At 32.0% G+C, this 26,422-nt stretch overlaps 1 protein-coding gene across 2 annotated transcripts in view; it reads left to right on the forward strand.

Annotated features, from left to right (window-relative positions):
- Nucleotides 1-25,739, forward strand: part of LOC132754086 (metabotropic glutamate receptor 3-like) — a 96,746-nt gene extending 71,007 nt beyond the window's left edge. The window contains exons 2-6 of one of the 2 annotated variants that reach the window (XM_060744681.1): nucleotides 4,934-7,312; nucleotides 13,400-14,463; nucleotides 18,200-18,353; nucleotides 22,532-22,606; nucleotides 23,484-25,739. In XM_060744681.1, coding sequence (XP_060600664.1) covers nucleotides 5,926-7,312; nucleotides 13,400-14,463; nucleotides 18,200-18,353; nucleotides 22,532-22,606; nucleotides 23,484-23,596 — 2,793 coding nt within the window. In that variant the 5' untranslated portion in view covers nucleotides 4,934-5,925 and the 3' untranslated portion in view covers nucleotides 23,597-25,739. The remainder of the gene's footprint in view (nucleotides 1-4,933; nucleotides 7,313-13,399; nucleotides 14,464-18,199; nucleotides 18,354-22,531; nucleotides 22,607-23,483) is intronic. The other variant, XM_060744682.1, reaches the window with a different exon arrangement.
- The last annotated feature ends 683 nt before the right edge of the window (nucleotides 25,740-26,422 follow it).

Consider the following 26,422-nt stretch of genomic DNA (forward strand, 5'->3'; position numbering starts at 1 on the left):
TCAATTAGTTTCCCGGCTGCAGCCATTCCGAATCTAACGGACTTTACCGTTCGCGCATGTTCAAGTTCAGCCGTTCCGAATGTAACGGACTTTATCGTTCACGCTTGTCCGAAACACAGCCGGCTTGGGCTAAATTCTGGCACTGACGTCATCGGCTATATGACGTAGATGCCTGACCCCTGATACTATAAATACTCTGGCGCATGCAATCCGGCTGTCAGTGCCTGGATAGAAATTTGGATAGTAACCAAAGCCGATTTCTACCTTGGAAAATGCCAGCAACTCCTTATTCCAAGGTAATATAATTATTTATGACAGTTTTATTGTGCCTAAATTATTAACCTCAGATAATTTAGTATATTTTCCCTGACAGTTTATTTTACTCCAATTGTATTGTTTGATGTGACATAATAGAGAATTACCTATAAATACCAGCTTCCATGGTATTTTATCATAGATTCCATCCTGAAGTTCCAGCTACCATGGAACTACTAGTATAACCACCTTTTTAATGTAGATGTATTTATATGAACCAATATAAATATAGACCGTTTATTATAAACCATATAGATCCACATATAACTTGGATGTCATACTTAGCTACTCTACATTGATATAGCTATTCTTTGGTTAAGTTCACAGCCTTGAAGACGAGGATTATCACTAACCCCTCCAGACGTGGCCCATTGACGAGGATTTTCCAGATACTTACGAATTTAACTGTATTTGATATGAAATCTAAATAAATTATTTGTGTACTTTTATTTCAGGTTTTTGTGTTCTGTTTTTCCCTTGTAGGTTCAATTTTTAATACTCCACGTGCGTTCGAGAAGAACTCACGTCCTGGATATTGTTGCGTGTTTGGGAAGCAGACCCCGACTGCGTTTCAATATAGTATTGCATTACTTGTGAAGTAGTAGATTCCTTTCTATAGGAATTGAATTGAACGTGTCAACATAGGCGGAATTAATGCTGAGTAGAGGCTGTATTATAATTTCCTCTATAGAAATGTTTCGTTTTTTCCCCCGGTTTAAACAAAATAAAATGTTGACAATGATAACGTATGCCAAATATATCACACATTAAATAAATCATTCATGAATGTCCTGGTATTCAACGGTTTTGATCGTTCATCCCTAGTTGGACTTAAAAAATCATAATGTTTTGATTAACGTACTTTTTTACTATTATATGAAACCTCGTTATAAATTATTATTTTAATATTATATTGTAAAGTCCCTTGCAAAAGTATAACGTTCATTCCGAACTTTGTCTTGGAATTTGTTTCTTTTCTTTTTCATAGAAAAGTACCAATAGAAAATAAAAATTTTCATCGCATACACGCGCTGCTTTTACGACTTAGTAACAATTGTATGACACGGCCCTGCATATGTTTTGACGTGACGTCACTTGCGTTATACAGACATATGTTAGCGTTACACTATAGGATTGTCAATGAAAAAATGATTGTTTTAACTGAAAAATTGTTCTTTTAGGAAGTCATAAATAGAATATTCGTTTAGGTTCACTACTTAATGTATTCAACTCGTTCAATAAATCCGTATTGAACCTACACTCATTCAATATCCTCTAGATCTGTATATCTGCAGTAAATTTGTCTGCAAAGTAGTGTAAACTATACGCACATAAACTGTTTATCGTTTGTCATTTTACTCTAGTAGAATATTTTGATAATGTAAGTCCTAGCAGAACATAAATATTTAAGATTGAATTAGTTTCTGTGATATAAAATCTCTTTAAATGCCTATTTCATTTTCCTATCATGCTTTGAAACTCACTATATACACAACATGTTGCATACAGGCATCTAATCAAGCAAACGATCACTGCTGGAATTTGCATAGAGTAATGAGGCATTAAAATGGCATTTTATCCCTCTTAAATATCAAAGAATCTTATAAAAATAGTTGAAGTGCTTATCATAACTACGTTGGTTAATGGTTAATGATTTCAAAAGATAAATTGAAACAATTGTTGATTTATGATACATAGATTTGTTGTTTTTTATTATCTTATTATACAATAAACAGATATGTTGATAGTAGTTTGTATTATGAATGACAACAAAACACGAAAGAATTGTATATTTGGATGTTGTTGGTGTAAGATACATTTCATGTATTTATATACGAAATATATCAGATAAAGAACAAAATATTCAACTTGTAAATGTTCATAAAAATCGTACCCAATGTAGATCGCCAACCCACAAAATTTAAGTTACACCAACACTCACGAAATTCAACCAAACTTGTAAACACAGTTTATTGAACTGTTAGAAGTAAATTGTTCATGCTTTGGTAGTTAATAGATTATTCTATCTGTCGAAAACAACAAGGGATGTTCACGTCAAAAGACATGTCTGAGGTGGTATAGGTGGATAATTCAGACGAATTATTTAGATTGATGACTTAGACTGCCTACTTTAAGTTACGTTCTCAAGACATCTTTAGACGGATCTGTTCATTTCAAAAAACTCTATTAAGATGAATAATTTATTATCTTAGCTTATTTTCAGACATTAGAACAAGGCTGACTTAATTGCCGATACGCTATAAACAATAATCGAATGGGTTTCTGTTTATGAGAGAATTTATCATGTTACTTTTTTATTTCTTTATATTCATTACAGTTATTTTGAATATCAAAGAAAAAGAAATTCATATCCAACTAAGTTTTAACCCAAAAACAAAACAACACAAAAACATTGAAATAAAAAACTGTGCAATTTCTAGTTTTTAATTTGTGTGTGTTAATTGCTCCTCGTTGATTAGTTTGCTTTCTCTAATTTGGTCAGTTCCGTTTCTATTATTTATGTTAGAAAGTAACGAGATTTTTTTTCTTTCAGTCATTTAGTCTTCATTAACATGATAATAGATAATAGATAATAGAAAATATTATATGGAGAAAACATGAATATCTATGACATGTAATATATAATCAGTAATAATCTTATTCTTTTGTTTTAATCAAATATAAGTTTTGAGGGGCGCTCTGTAGATTTTGTACTGTAATAACATGGTGTCTATACCACGTAACTTTTTGTGATCTGCGCGGGGCAGAAAACCAATCCAATTAACGATCATCTTTTTTTCTTCTTTTTTTGAGATTTCTTCATTTTACATAGAATAAAGTGTAGAGCCCGCTTATTTTGTAGTAAGTAACCAAAACATCGAATATTTATTGAGAAAAAATTGTTTTGCAAAATGAATATGCTTGAATTTCTCAACAACCAGTCGCTTTACAACAGAAAAATAGAAAATGAATTTTTTCTTTGTTTACATGTTATGTATATGTTTCTCGCTAAAATGAGTGAGCTCTACGCTTTATCTGATAGAAAAATGAAATATTGAATAATAATAGTAATAATATGGAAGTGAATAATTTCTGAACAGTCTCTACTCAATATTCGTATAAAACATCGGAATTATAATAATAATAAACACAGGCTTGATGTTTATAGTTATTTGTCGACCGGGCGTAAAATTTACTTTACTCATTGTAACTTTTATTACGACTGTTATCTTTGGATTACTGATATTATACCGTATCAAAACAAATTAAATTGAAAGGTCAATGTCTGGGTCATGACATAAAGTAGGTAAAGCGATTAAAGAAAATTAATCTAATCATCTTAAAAGTGTATAAATAAGTTACACATATTAGCTGTAAATTAAGAGAAATGTTTGTGTACTCCTCGTGCGTTACGTCATTAAAATACGCATTCAGCTAGTTAAGCTATAGAGTTAACAGTTATTTATACCAAAACAGTAAGACTGTTTTGTGATTAAGTCTAGAAATGAAGCATTGGGATATTTATTTGATAAACGAACTTGCAGGTTCAACATGAAAGTTGAAAAGTGAAAGTTGATCAAAGTTAAACAAATATTATTTAGAAGTAGATGAAAGTTATACCTAAGACGCCATGCATGGGTCCAAAAATGTAAAATATAACATTTTTCTGAATCAATTTATATGTTGCATGCACGTGAGTGCGCGTATTTGTTTTTTGTTTTTTTGTTTTTTTTTTCAAAACAAGACGTCAAAATGATAATATGTTTATAAAATAGTATCGCGAAGGTTGTGAATATATTATGTTTGACTATTACCAAGTATATAGTATACTGTTCATTGTGCATAATAATTTCGTTTATACTCGTACACGTTTTTTTTTATTTTTTATACATCCTATACATGTATGTACTTAAATCAGAATTTTATATGTACAAATAATTAGAGCAAATCATATCAAATAGTATATACGATATATAGGGTATAAAGATAAACACTGATATTTAACATAATAACAACTCACTTTTGTTTAATATCAATTGTCGTTATCTTTATGTAAGTTAAACTTAATATGAAATGTAAATACATATATGTAAATTATTACTTTGTAAAGAAACAGGTTTCTAAAATGGTTTTGAATAAGAATATTATGAAGGAAAATTGGAACGTTCAATAATCTTGGATGTAGCTATAATAATATGTTCGATTTAATGCTTTGTTTAAACGTATGGTTAGATTTAGTTCCAGATGTAACATTTTTTAACAGAATCCTCTGAAAAGACTAGCTTTTAAGATTTGAAACAATCAAGTTATTCAGAAAGAAAATTCAAAATTTTGTGATGTGGCATTAAACATTTCAAAGATGAAATAAACATTATACTAATATGTATTGTAAGCATGTTTTCGTATAAATAATTATTAATAATCATTATTATGGCAATTCCATCGCTTTATGATTTAAATCATAACTTCTACCTATTTTTCCTCTTATCAAAAGTACACTTCATTGAAGTTTTGAAGAAAAAAAATCTTAATTATAACTACACGTTTAATAAAAATACTTTTACAAAACAGTGTCTACAGAGTCTTGATTCTAAAATACCTTTTCTTCTCATTTTAGATAGTCTAACAGAACGGAGAAGGACATGCTACGTGAATGCTAAGAGATATTGGAGAATTAGACAGAGAGATCGGCAAAAAATGAACACACAGGATAGAGTGCAGTATTGTTTATAAAGATTCCAAGTGCAACGGATAATCTTTTGAAATGGAACGGATTACATTAAAAAATATATTTGTATTCTTGTTAACCGAAGGATATAAATCTTAATGGCACACTAGGCGTAGAGGCTAAGAGATTTAATTGGCAACAGGAAGTGAATAGTTTATCTCATGATCAGTTCTGAAAGTATTAATTTCATGTGAATGTGAATTTTTGAGATTATGTTAAATACAAGTTGTTAAATGAGGACGTACTTGGTTATTTATATGCGTTTGTGTTTAAGTTGAATAAACTACAAAAATAAATCAAATAAAAGCTATTTTATTACTAAAAAATTCTTGAAATCGGATATGACATTATCTTATTGCAACGCAATGATATTTTCAAATGAATATAGTGCTGTAAAATTTATATCAATGGTTATAAAATTCAAAGGAGCCTTTTAATGGAAACGACAGGATAATGCGCAAATAACGGAGATACATTCAATTGTATTCTGCTAATTAGTTTCAAATTGCGTGTGTGTAACTTGAACTTATATCACGAATTGTCGATATTTCCCTTAACACATTTAAGCTGAAGAGGACAACAATGTAGTTAAGTAGCAAAAGTGGATAATTTTCATTTAAAGTAGTTTTATGTGCATAAAAAGTAAGTTAAGAAGTAAAAAAGGAAGCATTTCCTTTTTGTTAAAGGATATATTAATAAGGATTATTCAGTATTATTCATTCTGAGCTCTTATCCTGACTGATTTTTTATATTCTCGAACACGTGCTTCTAGGCCCTGTAAAATATATGTTTTAATGGATATAAAAGCATTTCTACGGCGTCAGACAAAATGCTTCGGGCTAATCTAGGTGAATAATAGCGGCCGGTAAACATCAACAATTATGGTTAAATTTACAAAATGGAACCTTTCAGACTGTTTATTACAAATCTTTATCGCCGTTGTACTGTCTCCTGTGAAAGTATACTCAATAGAAAATTTAACAAACTCGCCGGCTCCCATTTCGGCGTCAATCGAGGGAGATGTTATGTTAGGTGGGCTCTTCCCCGTCCACCAGAAAAGTGAGAAGGGAAAATTAGATAGACCATGTGGGATGATTAATGCTGACCGAGGAATACAACGTGTGGAAGCAATGTTGTTCACATTAGACCGCATAAATAAAGACGACAGTATTCTGCCTGGAATAACACTTGGAACGACTATTTTCGACACTTGTGCACGAGGGACTTATGCGTTAGAGCAGTCTTTAGAATACATTAGAGCTTCTTTTTCTTCATTAGATGCGTCTGAATTTGTCTGTGAAGACGGGTCGGAGGCTGAGGCTAAATTTGAGCCAAAAACTGTTGCTGGTGTGATAGGGGGTGCATATAGTTCAGTTTCTATTCAAGTAGCTAATTTGTTACGACTATTCAAAATTCCTCAGATAAGTTATGCTTCGACGAGTGCACAGCTTAGCGATAAGTCTAGATACGAATATTTTGCAAGGACGGTTCCAGCCGATAATTACCAGGCACTTGCAATAGTTGATATTGTTCAATTCTTTAACTGGACATATGTTTCTACTGTTGCTTCAGAAGGCGAGTACGGCGTGTCTGGTATTGAATTCTTCCAAAAAGAGGCACGGTCTAGGAATATTTGTCTTGCAGAAACTCTTAAAATATCTAGCAATCCTACTCATGAAGAATACAATCAAATCATTGAAAAACTGTTAAAGAAGACAAATGCGAAGGTTGTGATTCTTTTTCTGCGAGAAGAGGATGCAAAGGGTGTTTTGGAGGCAGCGTCGCATAAAAACATCTCTGGAAAGTTTACATGGATCGCCGCCGACGGTTGGGGTACACAGCAATCCCCAGTCAAACACAACGAACTTGCTGCAGAAGGTGCTCTTACAATAATTCTACAGGCTACTCATATTCCTGAATTTGACGATTATTTTACAAAATTAAAACCTAATCATAATAAAAGAAATCCATGGTTCAGAGAATACTGGGAAACTATACATAACTGTCGGTATGCCGATGAAGTTAATCCTAAAAATCTAACAGGGACAGAAAAATACTGTACAGGGATGGAGGTGTTGTCCAAATCGAAATATAGGCAGGAATCTAAAGTTCAGTTTGTTTACGATGCTGTCTACGCTATTGCTCATTCCATTGACCAGATGAGAATAGATAAATGCAAAGCCTATCCTAGGGCAAAGGATTGCCATGCGCTTAAAAAGATAAATGGAGAACTGTTAAAGAAATATATTCTCAACACGACGTTTGATGGTAAGTAAATTTTTGGGAATTGTATCTTGATATTACCATTACATTTGAAATTAGAAAACGATATAAACACCTTTTTGTAAGAGTACACAAGCAATTACTAATAACTTAAGTTAAATTGATCGTGTCATTTCAAAGGAATATTATGCATAGCCCCTCGTGCATTCATTTGCTCATTTTCACTGGTAATATATTATTTATTTCTTCCAATCAAACATTAAAAATAAAATTTTATATATTTATATTTAAACACGTATAAGTGAGGAAGGGCATATTATATCCGAAGCAATCGTTCATTTTATAAGTCAAATAAATATATTGACTACCGTTTAATATACAAAATACAGGCACTGCCTAAACTATAAAATTACTTTTTTAAATTTAACCACTGATTCATATAACGTGGTCGTATAGGCTGAATAAATTCGTATAGGTAAATGCATTACATATGAACAATTATTTCATTTTGTTACAGGTGAATGCAATAAACATGTAATATTGTTACCACCAGATATTTTTATTTCAATATCTTGAACCGAAATTCCTACTGAGATCTAATGAAATGTGTAGATTCCATTATTTCCCTGGCTTTTGACTAGTAAACAACATTATACGTACATCATGGGTTTCGAAAATTATATAAAAAAAAATCACAGAGAAATTTGGAACTCTTATTAAAATTAAACTGTGTAAATGTCTTGTGTAAATATATTTCATAATAAATAGATTTGTTATTAAAATGCAAAACATAAATTTGTAAATATAATTATTTGTAATACGATCGTTGAAATTAAATGTAATTTTAAAGGCCCATTATGCTCCAGACATGCTTTTATTTTTATGTCCCAGAAGCCGGTTTATTTTTGGTTACCTGTTATAGTGTCTAAAGAAATACACATTGTCATCTTATCGGAACCATCTTTGCTTTTCGGCAATTAGTACAGTTATAGTGATTTAGTATTTTGTATAGAAGTAAAAATACTACTTTGGTTTGCTTCTTTTATTATAAATAATTTCACATTAAACTCTTTTTAAAGAGCTCTTAAACTATTATTAAACCGTTATAAAGCTCATTTTTGCCCTTCTTCAAGATGGGGAAAAATTGTTTCCCAGGCATTATATGCCTTTTAAAAAAACAACTACTGTATAGTTATTTATCCGCAGTCTATAAATATGTATATATTCTTTATTGTCATGTAGTAAATACAACGCACTTTGCATTCATGGACCTATTGTCTGGTAAAAAGCGTCAAAGTTTCACCAGTTCTCTAGTTATTGGATATCAGAAACATGAAAATGAGGTCAAGTATCGACATTATATCACGTCTCTTTGGTATTTTACAAGATTTATCGCGTTATCAAAGTGTGTTAGACTTTGAGGATTTTAAAAAAATAATTTTATTGAATTAAAAATGTTTTTTTCCTGTATTAAATCAATTTGCTAAAATATTCAAAACGGGAACCTTAAATGTCTTCCAACACGATTAATTTTAAAATGTTGCAGGATTGGTTTAACTTAGCAAGCTTTTTAATAGACGAAAGTAATAAAGTGCATGCTGCAGTCAATGTACCCTAGAACTGACCTTTACACAATTTAACATTTAGATTATGAATGTGGTGTAAGAGCTATTTTTCCTAGATATATGCGTGTGTATTTGTGTTTGTCTTGATTTATCACAATAATTTATCATTTATCTGACTGTTTTCGTTGGCAAATTCCATGATTCTTTCACGGAAAGGTTGTTATTGTTATTTATTGCAACATTTTTAAGAAGTCAACCGAGACTATAAATATTCTAGCAACATGAGGATGGTAAACATCACAATGTTATATTATTATATTAACAGGAATTTAAATGCGTTTGCCATATGAACATCTTTTTTTCCTTAATTAAAAACAAGTAATGTCTTAATGAATGAAAAATAATGGATACAACTTTAATGTTGTTTCACTTTTCATTTTTATACTTTGAAAACAATAACCGAATTAGAACAAAAAAATGAGAGTTAGGAGAAGCATTTAAACGTGATAATATACAGTTATATTTTATCTGATGTTTCCTAAAACAACACAAAAACACATTCAAACAAGCATATACAAGACATGAATAGTGACTGAGTTTCAAACTTTAACAAAGCATTAAGTATTTCTGTTGATTACAGAGATTTCATTTTTGCCGAAAATATTTGTTAAAACAATTATAATTCGAACTCTTAAGATCACCCATGACGTCAACATAGCTGCAGCTTTAGTTTGATTTGATTTTTGAAAGGTAATGATTATTAGAAGCTATCGTCCCGACTTAAGCATATGTCAACATGTCAATTAAAAATGGTATGATTAAGAGTGAATCACATGCAGATGAGTTCATATGTGTTATCATTTGTATATAGGGAAAACCCGTATTTTAAAGCTGTTCATGGAAATTATCATTTAAACACAAACAGTTTATTAAGTCCCACTTACCTATTCAAGTGTTTTTATTCAACTCTTAAATTTTTTTTTGCGAACGAAACAAACAAATTATATGATTTAAGCTAAAGTTAATGAAAACACTAAGTGTTAGGGGATTTTTGTTTTATCTTTAAGTTAATATTTTCAGTTATCATCAACATGCTTAACCACCTGGTCATTTCCTTGTTTTATAATTTCAAAATAGAAATATTAAAAATATTGATTTAAGCTTACATAAGTTCAACGTAATGGACAACATGTTTAGAAAATAGCAACTTTGTTATATTTTATTCTCATTGCATCAACCTATTTATAAAAGAAGGTCATGGTCATTAATTTGTGACTAATTTACGTATTTAGAAGACTATATATAGACCTTCAAACAATCCCACTGAAATGGTTTTGGAGATCTACTTCCATATATCAAATAGTTACAAAATTATTTGATCATTGTTAAGTATGCGCGTGTTCCTACTTTAAATAACAAGTGTTGAAGGAAAATAGTCCTAGACCTCTTTAATTGAGTTCTTAATATGAGATTGTTAAGGAAATATGCACACTTACATTAAAAGAACATCGAAACCTTCCTTGTATTTTTAACATATATTTCCTCTTGAAAAGAGACGTATATAATTTGCTATGAAAGTATATGTCAAACAGAAAAATTAAAATGCGTACATCAAATTGAATCGTTTTACAAACGATTCGTTAGCATATATAAATAAGATTTGTTAAGGTTGAAAAAAAAATCAAATTAAAATGTATATTCTTACGATCGTTTATGTAATAACATGTACATGGAGTGAATTTTTGGATAGAAATATAAAAAGAAAAAAATGCATTGCTATTTTATAACGGTAAAACGATTCATACTGTTATATATTAGTAAATACATTTACGATATTCCAACTGACTGATTGTAAACTAAAGCTATGTCAACATTATATCCTTAAAATGATCTTTACATCTAATATTAAAAACGATGACTTACGATTAACATTGTGTTCTTTTATCATTTAATATAGTTGAATTTCTCTCTGCGTATTATTCCTTTACAGTGGCGTTCATAATTTTGCCTTTTTAAATTTTGCTTACTTGTGGAGTAAATCTTACTTCCATATGTACAATTGTTTACAATTGTTAATATGTTATCCATATTTATATTTTGAAACTTATTTATTTTGATATATATTATTTTATGATTTCATTTATATAACAATTTAGTGTTTATCTATTTAAAGGGTTTCAAAATAGCCAATTTATTTATCAGTAAAACTTGCACTTGAAATGTAGATTAAATAAAAAAAGAATATAATATATGTTTCTGTAAAGAATTAAGGAAATATATCCAAAGAATGAATTCATTGACAAGAATTTGGTTTGAAAATTCATGTAGATACATAAACTTTTTAACCGTGCCCTTATTACTAAAGGAATTAAATCTGGACTTTCCTTCCTATATTTCAGTTGTACAGGTTATCTGAGTGCATTATTTATCTTCCCTTTCATGCCATTATTCAAACTAGAAAAACTGTACGTAAACTTTAGATAAATAAAATTGGAATCATTAATATTTAAACAGATGTTTCTCTTCTTCTGGAGACTTGTAATTACCTTTCAGTTACACTAATTTAATAGTTATTGTCAAAAAGAATGTTTTTGTATGTAATTGAATTCTATGCTAGATATAAGAGATGGAAAAAGGAGTGGCTCTTATATCAAAATTTCTTAAGGTCTTGATCTAATTTAAACTACTTTTTCAATTATTAGTCACTCAGCTAGATGAGTGTTGTTTGACATATGCTTGTTTTACGATGCAGATGTAAATGATCGTCCCTAACAGTTCTTACAAAAGAGCAACGAATTGTAACCACGCAACATTAAGTATTTCAAAGAATTGGCTGGTTCCACGTTTTAATGGAAAATGATCTCTCGCCTTACGAATGTGGATAAAATTTACGCCAAGTAAATAAAGCTAATAAAATTTTTATATCACTTTTCTTTATAAATTGCAACTTTTAAATTAAAGGTAGTTTGTTTTTTACTTCTATCTTCCATGATTGAAAGAATATTATTTAAGGTCATTCTAGTTATTAAAATAACAATTTCAATAAATATTACGGCTGGTTATAAGGCTTTTTAATAAATATAAAACATATCAGATTAAATCTGAGAATGAAAGGCACTATTTACTTATGTAACTATTTATCATTTTGACATACTGGATGCATTTCCGATGGTCCTATCCATTTTTTTCAGGGGTGCGTTGATTTTTGATATCTTGTTATTCAAGAAATAGTACACAACACTGAGGGCTTATAGTATTATACTGACTGATTACTCAGTCGACACACACAAATGTTTAACGGATTCAACGAACACTGAGGTCCGTTCAATTTTTGGGGCTAACTTTGAGGTCACTGTAATGCTAAGAGGTCTGAAGTATAGTATTATTTTTATATCATACCGCACTTTTCTAGTACATGCGGTGTAGAAAATAATGGAAAAAATCAACGAGGAAAAAAATTAAATCGTACTGCATGAATATCTATTTTAGATATTTCTAGTTAGAGTATAAAAATTGTTGTCTGTCACCGTTTTGTAAATTTAAATATTACTCATACTATATTACTTTAAATATTACTAAACTATACGCCGCTAAATTTTTAGCGGTCTGACAAAAACATATTAGTGCTTGCTCAGGCGGTCACTAAACATTTTGTCGGACCACTGACTTCGTCGAGAAAACTATAGCATTTAAAGATCCTGTATATCAAATTTTTTTATGGTTTTATATCATAAATATGATGCTCAAATGAAGGTTTATCACTATTGTAAGTTCCAAAAGACATTATTTGCAAAGATATTACCTAATTTAAAATGCATGTAAATAAAGGGAGGTAATTAGAAATTTATTTTCAATAAAGTGTTAGTTAAATTTTACAAAAAGAAATGAATGCATATATTTTTATGATTACTTATAATTCGTATCAACATTTGCAGTACATATTCTTGGATGATTGAAAATTGCTTCAAAAGAATAATTACATACATATATAAAACTTTACTTAAGTTATGTAACATTCTACATTACAACATTAAGGATCTTTATAGGCCCGCTGACACATATATCGGTAATAAAAGAAACATATTTATGTAAATATCACATTAAAAATAACCTGGCTGGAATGTCAAATTGTGTTTAAATTTTAAAAGATGCTTATGCAAAACTGAAAAAATATGACAATTGTTCGATTGTGTTTTGTCTTTTTAACAAAAACTGCTTTACATTTTCCGTCCAAATATGCAATCCTTTTTTTACAAAGCTAACAAAGCTATACAAACGAGTCACTCAAAAAACTAATAAATAAATTTACTTTTATGCATTGAACGGTTAAACTAAATGCCTCCTATTACGCATTTGTAAACTAAATTTTAGAAACCAATTCCGTTATCATTTGTTAGCAACTATATAACACATTCATGGTACATGTAGTAGTATGTACAAGGTGCGTATAACGAAACAAACAATAACACTCATAATTTTCATTATAAAACATAAGATAGAATTTCGTTCATATGTCTACGTGAATATGTAAATTACATGTAAATGAGATTTTCTTTCATTCATCTAGATGGATATGGTGCCACTGTGAAATTCTCTGAGACTGGCGATGTGTTTGGGAGATACAGTATTATGAATTATCAATTAAATAGGACGACAAGGCAGTATGAATACAGAAAGGTTGGAAGCTGGGTTAATGACTTGTCGCTCGATGTTGATAAAATCGTCTGGTCTGGAGGAACAAAAGATCTTCCCTTCTCAAGATGTAGTCAACCTTGTTTAGGAGATGAAATGAAGCACGTGGGTGAAGATGGCGACATGTGTTGTTGGGTGTGTATCAAATGTCAACCATTTGAATATCTTAAAGACGAATACACCTGTAAGGATTGTGGGGAAGGCAGATGGCCGTATGAAGATCGTCTCGGGTGCTACCAGCTAGAAGAACAGTATATGCAGTTTGATTCAGTGTATTCAATTGTTCCTTTGGTGTTATCAGGTCTCGGAATATTTGCAACATTATTTGTGATTACTGCATTTATAAGATATAACGACACACCGGTCGTAATGGCATCTGGACGGGAACTAAGTTATATGCTGCTATCTGGATGTTTATTTAGTTACTTAATGACAGTTATTCTTATTCTAAAACCAACACCAATCACATGTGCAGTTCAGAGATTTGGTGTTGGGTTCGGCTTTGCAATTATTTATTCCTCACTACTTACGAAAACTAATCGGATATCGAGGATATTCCAAAGTGCAAGGAGGTCTGCTCGTCGACCACCATTTATTAGTCCCAAATCACAGATCATTATTTCAACTATTTTAGTCACTCTTCAAGTTATATTTACAATTATTTGGCTTGTGCTGGAGCCTCCGGGAACAAGATTGTATTTTCCAAATGGAAAACGTGATGAAGTGATATTAAAGTGCAGGACAGAAGACCTCTCCTTCTTAGTATCCCTCATTTACAATATAATACTCATTATCATCTGTACGTATTACGCCATTAAAACAAGAAAAATTCCAGAAAACTTTAACGAATCGAAGTTCATAGGATTTGCAATGTACACTACGTGTATAATATGGCTAGCATTTGTACCTATATACTTCGGAACACTTAATTCATTCCAGGTAAGAATTTTTCAAAGCTATTCCAAACTATATGTTTTTAATGTAATACCGTATCATAAGACTATTAAAAAAGGAAAACATCTTTGTCAGAAATATGCAAATGGGAAAGTTAAGACTGCCGGTAGTATATAAATATCACGCAGGCTTGTGTGTAACTCTTTTTAGAATGATATTTTACATTACTGTTTCCAACAAACCAATGTGTTATTTATTCTATTATCCCGAACAAATAATGAAATCATTTGAAAATTTCAAAATTTAAACTTAATCTAACTGTTACAAAATTGAAACGAATGAAACAATGACTCGACTCTCCTTACCTTGCAAGATATAAGTGTACTTAAGAGGTAATTTCCCTTTATTCTTAAAGCAAATTATGTTATCTACCAGTTATAAAAAACAATTTGCTTTGCTTCATAATTTTATTTAGAATCAAAACATAAACCAATTTATACGATTATGACCTGTAAAATCTGACCATTTCCAGAATATTCATCATATTTTTGAACATGTGCATTGACGATGACATCCTACTTGTACATGCTTTAATCGTCTGTTTGTTCAATTTTGACACATACTTGAAATTATTCCCGTTCAATAACTCTCGCTGAAAACGGATGTTCACTTTTTGATTATTCAACCAAAAGATATATAAGACGCGAAAAGCACTCTGTAGGGTGCAAGCAACTAAATTTTGTGGTTGTCAAAGTCACTTTAGTGATGCCCCACGAATCCCCATTCCCTAAGTTGTGAACTTTGCAAAAAGAGGCTGAGTCGAGAAAACAAAATAGCTGGCGGCCATTTTAAGTTTTTTTAGGGAAAAAACCACGTGACTAGATTGTATACTGCTAAAAAGTACTGTTACCCAGTACAAATTTCTTAGTCACGTGGTACACTTGCTTTAAAGGGAGGCACAGTCAAAATTTTCATTTCTTCGTTTCGAATTTTATATTTATTATTTTGTAAATGTCGTCAAAATGAATATACTAGGTAGTCACAGGAACAAATCTTCCGACAATATAAAGATTAAATTATGGTTTTCTAACCTCACCCAAGTGGGTATGGTTAGAGCGGTAAGATTTCAGAATAGTTGTCACGGTGAACTCTGGAAACGTTAAAGAACATGTCAAATGAATGACTTAGACTTGTTTTAATCATACAATATTCACAATATTTGTTATTGTAACATCCAGAGTTTGTTCAAGTCAAAAGGCTTGTTTTCAATTTACTCGGTGTGTCTGTCGGCTTCTATTCAACATATATAAATATATTTACGCTTCAAACCCCAAATATTTAATATTTAATAAAGGAATTCATGCTGGGATTTTTAGCTCACTTGTCACAAAGTGACAGGGTGAGCTTTTGTGATCGCGTTTCGTCCGGCGTCCGTCCGTCCGTCGTCCGTCCGTCCGTAAACTTTTACTTTAAATGACATCTCCTCATAAAACACTAAGCCAATTTCATCCAAACTTCACAGAAATGTTCCTTTGATGGTCACCTTTAAAAATTGTTCAAAGAATTTAATTCCATGCAGAACTCTGGTTGCCATGGCAACCGAAAGAAAAAACTTTAAATATCTTCTTTTAAAAAACCCAAAGAGCTAGAGCTTAGATATTTGGCATGAAACATCTTCTAGTGAGTGTCTACCAAGTTTGTTCAAATAAAAACCCTGGGGTCAAAATTGGCCCCGCCCCAGGGGGTCATTGATTTTCCCTATATGCATATAGTAAAAACTTAAAAAATCTTCTTTTAAAGAACCCATAGAGCTAGAGCTAAGATATTTAGCATGAAACATCTTCTAATAAGTGTCTACCAAGTTTGTTCAAATAAAAGCCCTGGGGTCAAAATTGGCCCCGCCCCAGGGGGTCATTGATTTTCCCTATATGTATATAGTAAAAACTTAAAAAATCTTCTTTTAAAGGAACCCATAGAGCTAGAGCTAAGATATTTAGCATGAAACATCTTCTTATGGGTGTCTACAAAGTTTGTTCAAATAAAAGCCCTGGGGTCAAAATTGGCCCCGCCCCGGGGGTCATTGATTATCCTTATATGTGTATAGCAAAAACTTAAGAAAACCTTCTTTGAAAAAACCCAAATAGCTAGAGTTTAGATATAAAGCATGAAACATTTTCTAGTGAGTGTCTACAAAGTTTGTTCAAATAAAAGCCCTGAGTCAAAATTGGCCCCGCCCCAAAGGTGTCATTATTTTAACTATATGTGTATAGTAAAAACTTAAAAAATCTTCTTTTAAAAAACCCAATGAGCTAGAGGTTAGATTGTTAAGCAGGAAACATCTTTTTTGTGGGTGTCTACCAAGTTTGTTCAAATAAAAGCCCTTGGGTCAAAATTGGCACTGCCAAAGGGGGGGGGGAGACCATTGTTTTTCATTATATGTGTGTAGTAAAAACTTAACATCATGAAACATCTTCTAATGGGTGTCTAAATAAAAGCCCTTAGGTTTAAACTGGCTCCGCTAAAGGGGCCTGTATACAGGTGAGCGACCTCAGGGCCATCATGGCCCTCTTGTTTAAAGAAAATGCCATTTTAGCGTAATTTGAGTTCATAAGATCATTGTAATATTTTTTTGTGTTGGTATCCCTTTAACAATAGGTGTAACTGTCATTGGCCTATGGGGAATTAACATTACAAAAAATGAAGGATTATATTATAACTCAATTGTCGACAACTTTTACTAATTGCATTAAATATCTGTCTACTAAACATATTTCCGTTTCATTTTTAACATGTCGATGGTTAAAACATAGGATTAAATATATCATGCTGTTAAAGAAAGTGTTAACAAATAATTCTATTTCATATAGAAAACCTCACATCTGTTTAATGTAACACGTAGACAATATGACTAGATGCTTCAATTTTGTCTTTAAAAATTCATTAAAACTTTGCATGATTTGGCTCAAAGAATTCTTACATTTGTCAAGAATGTTAACACGTAAATCTCCCGGGATCTATTGTAGATGCATTTCAATGAAATAGTAATTCAAGCCATATGTGCACGTGATAATCTGAAAGTAAACAGAACCTAATGAAATTGAAACAAAAACGCAAAGGATACTGCTGCACACCTATCTTTAATTGTTGCACTTGTCCAGATGCAACACAAGAGTTCTTGTCAATTTGTAATTAGGCGTTTTAAAAGTTTCATTTAACGTTAAGTTATTCCTTACGCGGCGTATGATGGGTTCAAAGACTTTACGTATAATATAAATGCTTTTAATGCTTACAATTTTATTACAAAATTTAAAAGAAAAAAGAATATTTCGCTTCGTCATTGAACAGATCACGTGTTTTCGTTCTGAAATTTGTAAGTTGAATTAATAAACTGTATGATGAATTTGATCTGTCAAGTAAATGTTATTGTTTATTCAAAACATAAGGTAACACTTTTTTATTGAACTTGATTTCACCTTGTTGAAGGAACGGTCAAAACTGTTGAATTCAAATGGATCAAATTATCCTGATGTCGCTTTTCTGCAATAAAAACTCGTAGGTTGCTCATATCATGGGAAAGAAAAACTAAACAAAAGCACGACAGGTTGAAGCATTAAAAAGTACATTTTACCTTTGTTTGTAGAGAAATGGCGCCTCTATATATTTTGTTTAACAACATTTTGTTAAAAAGTTGATGCATTATACTGTATTGGTGTGTTTTAAAATTCTTGATATTTCCATGTGTTTTAATTTTTTTTAACGTTATACTCGAATTTTATTGCAGGTTCAGATCACAACATTGTGTGTGTCTATAAGTCTTAGCGCTAGCGTGGCTCTTGTTTGTCTCTTCACACCAAAAATGTATATCATTTTCTTTCAACCGGAGAAGAATGTGCGAAAACTTGCGATGATGATGAACTCTATGCATAGAAAAACAGGTTGGTTGGTTCTTTCATTCTTTCAGTCTGAATTTTGTACTTATTTTTATTTTTGAATCTGGAAATTTCGCTGTAAATGTGAGCAATAATAGGTTAAAATTCAGGTTTTAAGAACGCTGCTGTCAATCTTTATCAAAAAGGACATCTAGTATACAATTTGCTTATAAAACATAAAGCTATCATCTGTGAGCACACAAACTGCAACATCGGATTGAACAGATACAGGCGAATTGTGTCTGACATGTTTTTTTTAAATACTTGAGGTATGGATTTCTTTTATGTTGTGCAAGTAAAGTCGTTTTACTCTGATGCCTGAACGAAACTTACCGGCATAATAAAAACAAAATTTAAAGCTTGATTACTTTTTCATGAAAGATGAAAATTATGTTAACATCATAATATACTTGATATTGAAACAAACTGAGCTGTGTACAGGATTTATAGATAGCTTAAATTTGTATATGCACTGATAGGGTTCTTTTCTTAATTACCGAAGTATTGTTAATTGTTATCCCTTTTGTTGTAATCACTATGCCCCGCCACGTTGTAGTAGAGCTTAACCTATTTCATCTTGCACACATCCTTTGCTACCCTTTATAAAGCGAGTTGTTTCTAAGTACACCACTTGTTTTGTTACCCTTTTTGTACAATTGAACGAATACGATAATAATCGTTTTAGGAAATCACTTGATTCTCTGATAGGACATTTTTCTACGCTCAATTCGAATCTTAACATTAAATTGTACTCAGTATTTCCATTTTTTTTAAAAATTCGTTACAGTTAAAGAAAATAAATGATAAGTCTGTGATTAAAATGATAGGATATACCTACATAATTAAAATTAAAATATTTACTGGATTAAAAGGAATTTGATATCTATTTTATACTATTTTGCTATCGCGGTACCTTTATTGAATGCAGATACAAATTTCTTTTCAGATTCTTGTAATTTATGTCAAAAAATGATTGACATTCTTGATGACACCACAAGTAAACATATTTTGATTTCGAGATACATCAACAAATATTATAGAAACACAATTTTGAAACCATCTTATAAGATTCATTGAATTTCGCATTACATGTTTTGGACTTTGGACTCAAAACAAAAAATGTCCTTGTCTTTTTATTTGAATGAGAATGATATAACTTTGTATAACTTGATAACTTTTGATAGTTTGAGTAAGGAGCAAACTGAACGGGGCACTATTCTTTTATAAAATAACGTTGTGGTTTTAACCAAATGCCCTGTTTGTATTTTTACTTAAATGATGCATGGACATGCTCGTGCGCTTTGTGCACTGGTCTTTCTTAAAGGTAAAAATAGAAACTTTATAGATCGTCCAGAACTAAATAACTTAGAATATTCCAAAATCAGATTAAGTCAGATAATTTCGTTATGTAATATATACAATATATAAATTTCGTAAAAAACATCATTTTAAGCCTACCGTTCAAAAATCAATTGACCAATTCCGTTGCAAATTTAATTTTGTACAACTATGGAGATTCTTCTTTACATGTTTTAAGTTTTAAAGCCCTAACCCAAGTAATATGTCCAGGAGATTTCCGCGTGGCATGGTCATTTTTTGCACCGCGATTTGTTCTTTCTCCATAAAAATTTCGTAAAAAAACATCATTTTCACGAGCCTACCGTTAAATAAATAATTGACCAATTCCGTTGCAAATTTAATTTTGTACAACTATGGAGGGTCTTCTTTACATGTTTTAAGTTTTAAAGCCCTAACCCAAGTAATATGTCCAGGAGATTTCCGCGTGGCATGGTCATTTTTTGTACCGCGATTTGTTCTTTCTCCAAATAAATTTCGTAAAAAAACATCATTTTCACGAGCCTACCGTTCAAAAACCAATTGACCAATTCCGTTGCAAATTTAATTTTGTACAACTATGGAGGGTCTTCTTTACATGTTTTAAGTTTTAAAGCCCTAACCCAAGTAATATGTCCAGGAGATTTCCGCGTGGCATGGTCATTTTTTGCACCGCGATTTGTTCTTTCTCCACATAAATTTCGTAAAAAAAACATCATTTTCACGAGCCTACCGTTCAAAAACCAATTGACCAATTCCGTTGCAAATTTAATTTTGTACAACTATGGAGGGTCTACTTTACATGTTTTAAGGTTTAAAGCCCTAACCCAAGTAATATGTCCAGGAGATTTCCGCGTGGCATAGTCATTTTTTGCACCGCGATTTGTTCTTTCTCCATATAAATTTCATAAAGAAACATCATTTTCACGAGTCTAGCGTTCAATAAATAATTGACCAATTCCGTTGCAAATTCAATTTTGTACAACTATAGAGGATTTTCTTTACATGTTTTAAGTTTTAAAGCCCTAACCCAAGTAATATGTCCAGGAGATTTTCGCGTGGCATGGTCATTTTTTGCACCGCGATTTGTTCTTTCTCCACATAAATTTCGTAACAAAACATCATTTTCACGAGCTCACCGTTCAATAACCAATTGACCAATTCCGTTGCAAATTTAATTTTGTACAACTTTGGAAAGTCTACTTTACATGTTTTAAGTTTTAAAGCCCTAACCCAAGTAATACGTCCAGGAAACTTCCGCGTGGCATGGTCATTTTTTGCACCGCGATTTGTTTTTTCTCCATATATAAACAACAAATATAAGAAAAGTGATATTTTGTATTTTAAAAAGCTTTTTAGTCCTTGGTGGTTTCAAAATTGTAAATTATGAATAGTTACTTCACTTTCAATGAAATTCAATTCTAAATTTCACCTTTTATAGTCACATATGTTTTCACGTCTAATTGAAAATTCATGGGCATTTAAATATAAAATGTTACTCTACCATAGGAGGGCAGGGTTGGAGGCTTTTATAATTAAGGTATTTGTTGCCAAGTGTTACAAATGGTCTTTTAACTCAATTGTGTCAATTCACTCTGGTATAAACTGAAATTGCTCAGCTGCCTTGCAAAATTACATATTAAATAACAAAGATTGCGTTATTCAATACTTTACATGTCGCAATGTGACATCAGGATTGGTGCTTTTCAATATATGGATGTCACTATATGGCAATAACAGTTTTTGCGTTATTCAATAATTTACATGTCGCAGTATAACAAAAGTGTGGGCGTTTTTCATTACTGATATTCACCATAAGACTGTACATGTAACTGTGTTGACGTTATTCACAACTTGACATGTCAGCATAGGACATTAACAGTAGTTGCATATATTTGATAATTGACATGTCGTGATAAAACCATAACGGTGCTGGCACTACTTAATACTTGACGTGTCACAGCGTGGCGGTATTTAAAAATAAATATCAGTTTTACCGGTTATATTCTATTTACATTTCATTACTTGAAAAACACAATAATGTGTTCTTTGTTTATTACTTATCTAGTCAATTTGTACCATTACATACTATTTCGTTTACATCGAAAGGAAAATTGGTTGTTAAACATCTATAACTTATTACATGTATTTGAATATGTCGTCTACCAATGCTAATGAGTTACATATCACCTTTTCCCAAAATATTGTTACATCACGTACATATGATGGAGTTGGAGATTAATTAATTACTGCGTTTTTCTTGCAAAATATTTCTTTAAGATTAATAATTAATCTGGCACGTATTAGCACCATTGGGGTGGTAAAGCCATGCTAGCATTTCATTCCGTTCTTTTTTAAACATCTTTATTTATGCTACTAAATGTTTAGTAGCTTGTTCATGAATATTCTGTTTTGGATGTCTTTCTTAAGCAAATGACTATGAGCTTCTTTTTACTTTCCGAAAAATAAGTCAAACAGGTAGACGTTTGAGACTCATTATAAATAAATCTCCACTTTCAGCAGATGTACATATACTTTTTATGTCAACACATGGCTGTCTATTCAAGGAGAAAGAACTCATAGTTACGCTTTGTTTTTTCCTGGATATTTGCTAGTGTAACTGATGTACCATTTGAAAAGGGAACAATAAAATAATACAACACAAATTAAATAAATTCTCCTTGAATCTACAGAAGCTATTTTAAAACTTTTTGCACTGCAGAGAACCTATATCAAGTTTCACATTCAGCCTCTGAAGTGTGAAGCTGCAAACTATTATGTAACTTGACATAGGTCAAATACTCCTTTATAAGTATATTTTGATGTTGTAAATCACCACCTGTGTATAGTTTCAGATGCCTCACAAACAACATGTACTAAGTTAAACAATTCTTTAGATGTTCACAATTCTATAGACAATGCAAGTAAGTAGAATATGATAATAAGGTTTTTATTCAACCAGGTTTTAAATTCAATAGAAATTTAATTTACTGTAACTGTAAAGACATCATTTATTTTAGATCTGAATACATTTGACACTAACAGCTATAAAGCCTTCAGCATATATCATATATACATATTGTATGAAAATATTATAAAAACGTAAATTTTGCCAAATTTTCCTTGCACTGTTAAGTAATAAGTAACGAGGTAGGATAAATATTTTATAAAATGACAATTCAGTCTTATCTAACTTCTATAATATGCAGTGAATATTTACACATCATATGATTTTCTTAGGGGTTTTAATGTGGACTGCATGTATACTTGTTTGGAGGAGAACTGTTTTCAAATGCTGATGTACAGCTTTTAAACATCACATTCAGTGTTTAGTAAAAAACATAATAATACTTGGTTTCATTCAACTGATTCATTGCTATCTTATCATATGCAGCCAAAACTTGTTAAATGTCAAGTGCTTTTGTCTGTTTGTTACGATGACTTTTTGTGCAATGTCGCACTTTCGCTCCGTGGGGAGCCAGGCAAAAACACGATAATACGACAGTCACCACTTCGTTGTATTATATTTTTTTCACCATGCGCACCACGGAGCGAAATGTTGACTGTCGTTATTACGTGTTAACGCCTTTTTGTCCAACGACCCGGAAACCGAAAATACGACATGACACAAATCAGCCAGTAGTTTGTTGTATTTACCTTTTTTACCTTCATAAATGTTTAGTGTTTATTATCATGAATAAAAATGTTAGGTAATAAAAGATTAACTGTCAATTATCCTGCTTTTGATGCTCCTTAAAAAATCGGTACTTTGATATATCATATTCATTGATTCTGTTACAGATAGTCCTGCGGAACTCATTCGTCTAAATGTTCATCATTTTGCACAGAAGTTTAACTCCGAGACAACCGAGACACATCCAGCAACAGAAAAAGATAGTCTTACTTCATTGTAAACACAAACGACACAGACACGGGATGATGTACGTAATTTATGTTTGGAGAAGTATTGAAGCTAAAACCGAGGCCACTGTAGCTGTCGAATCACTTGCGCCACACCATTGCTGATTCGATCCAGACAGAAAAATCGATTCTGGCATGTTAGGAAGTACTCCTACTAGCTGAAGCCTTCCTCCACCATTTAAGCATGAACCTAATCAGATGACCAGTATAGTGTGTGACATGAAAGACCATCTTAATAAGCTTTGATATGAAATAAAGCTGTATTTAATTTAAATTTGTATGTCTTAAGTTTACGCATTGAATACACTACGTAAAGATAAAATATTACCTTATCACGATAAGAAACAAATTGTCTCTGAGTGTTTGGTTTTTTCGTCGGTTATAGTTCCATGTTTAAGCCCTATTAGGAAATGGGGAAATATATCAATTTTGAGTCCGTTGTCCAATAAGTGGGAACATGTGCATGGATTTTATCACAGGCAGGTCGGCATGAATGATCATTTACAAAGCATTTGAACAATAAACCGTGCATTATTATACTAGAAACCAAGACAAACTATTCCACAACTGGCGTCATATTGCGATTAAGCATTCCTTTTTATGCCCCGCATACAATCAACTGACCTGTCTGTTTTATAGGGGAATGCTGTGAAGATTGTTAGAATTGTCAAAATACGTGTATTTACTCTACTTCAAGTTTAATAAGAGAAAGAGAATATGGGAAAGCAATGCAAAAAGATAATACTGGCGAACTAATGAAAAGGTTACGATAGAAAGAGTGGCTAAAATGTGGTATACGAGGATTGATCGAAAGGTTCTTGGCCCGATGTACTTCCGGTAGTCAGAGAACCCAACTAATGGTCTTACTTGCCCTCTACATGAATGCACTTTGCCTACTTGTGCTCCAACTTGTTTAACCCTTCAAAATAGAACTCTCTATTTTGGACCTCAAATAACTCATTGATCGCCTCTATCAATGAAATTCCTTGTTTCCAAAACGTCAACCACGAAGCTTGGTTAACAGTTTCAGAAACATGTAGAAGTCAGAGTGGGCCAAGTCTGGAAAATATGGGGGAGGGAGAAGAATTTAAAAGTCGCAGTCAGTTGCAGCAGCCATCGACTATGGATGTGTGAGCTGGCGCATTGTCGTGCCGGAGCAGAACGCCTTGAGTCAGTTTGCCCCTCCTTTTACGCGCACTTTCTTAAAGCATAGTACGTACCGTTGATCAAGAAAGTCAATCATGATTATCCACTTACTATCCCTAAAGAATTTAAGCCATCATCTTTCCGGCTGATGGCACCCTCTTGAATTTTATCGGAGGGGGTGAGTCAGGATGCTTCCACTGCATGCTCTGTTTTTTGGATTCTGGATCGAAGTGATGGGCCCATGTTTCATCCTGAGTAACGATCCGGTAGATAAAACCAGGTTTGGTTCATCCTCGTAGCAAGACAAAAGATATCTTAAAATATTAATTCCGATCTGCTTCTGGTCGTCAATCAATTTCTGGGTACCCATCTAGCGGAAACCTTTGACATACCATAGACATCAGTCAGAATTGCCTGAACTGAACCAAAGCTAATACCCACTTCCCTAGCAATGCTTCGCAGGTCTCGCCTTCTGTCGCACATGACCAGATCGTGCACAGCTTCGGCAGTTTCATCGTTGGTGGCCTCTTTTGGCCGCCAAAGCCTGTCATGATCTCCAATGTTCTCACTGCCCCTCTTAAATTCAGCAGCCCATCTTTTCACCGTGCTATAGGATAGGAAGGGCACTCATTCCTAAGTGTATCCATGAAATCTTTATGGATTTCCTTGGGGAAATCCCTTTCTTACCGAGGTCCTTAATGACGGCTCTGGTTTGAACTTCCTCCTTTTGGTCTACATGGCACACCCCTTTACTGATCAAAGTGTGTTTTATGTTACTTAATCTGTGTGAAACCGCGTGTAACACGGTCAGTAATCTTCAATAAGATATCGGCATCGACGTATTGTATGTAAATGTCAGTGTAGTGGCTAGAAAGTGTATCGGGCCGAGAACTTTTTGATCATACCTCGTATAGATTTGAACACTTGAACTTGAACTTAATTTCGGGAATTCTTGAATTTTTCAAGATGTTAATATCTAAGCTTTTGTTACGTTATTTTAAGTTATGTTTATTTAGTTCATGGTTCATAGGTAAGTTTAGGTAATAACATACCAAATATACGTATTGCAGAATAAAAAGTGATATGTTGAACTTTATAACTTTCGGGATTGTATGTGTTATTGTTATATTATGATAGGCCAGTAACATACAATGTCACTAGTGAGTAGAATTATAAGTGATTATATTTGATCATTTGTTCATGTTTTATCAAATGGGCATCCAATTTGATTGCGAAATAACATTATGTATATTGCCAATCAATACATTACTTCAAAATGACAGAAATGATGTGATTCAAATTTGATAGGATATGAATATGATGTTATTTTATTCAAGTTTGTAAAATTAATGAATGTCTATATGTTGTAAATGTTCCATGTGTCAGTTTAATTGAATGCCAAAAGATGTGTTCGAAATATTTGATAAATATTTGCTCACTTGACACCATGACAAATTAAATACCATACGACTATGTATGAATCGTTATTATTTGTTATGAAACAGACATAATTGTGTCCATTCCACTTAGCTTATAATGTTTAAGCAATTTAAAAGCCATTGGTGCTGATCTCTATCAGTTCTAAATCACGATCGTCCGTTTCTGTGGTAACAAATGCTCTCTTACTTGTTAGGTTTTCTATTTCTCTGTTTTAACCTTCGTCGTATTACAAG

This window comes from Ruditapes philippinarum, unplaced genomic scaffold, assembly GCF_026571515.1.
Source record: "Ruditapes philippinarum isolate M1 unplaced genomic scaffold, ASM2657151v2 ctg3685_1_1_1_1, whole genome shotgun sequence".
Taxonomy (NCBI): Eukaryota; Metazoa; Mollusca; class Bivalvia; order Venerida; family Veneridae; genus Ruditapes; species Ruditapes philippinarum.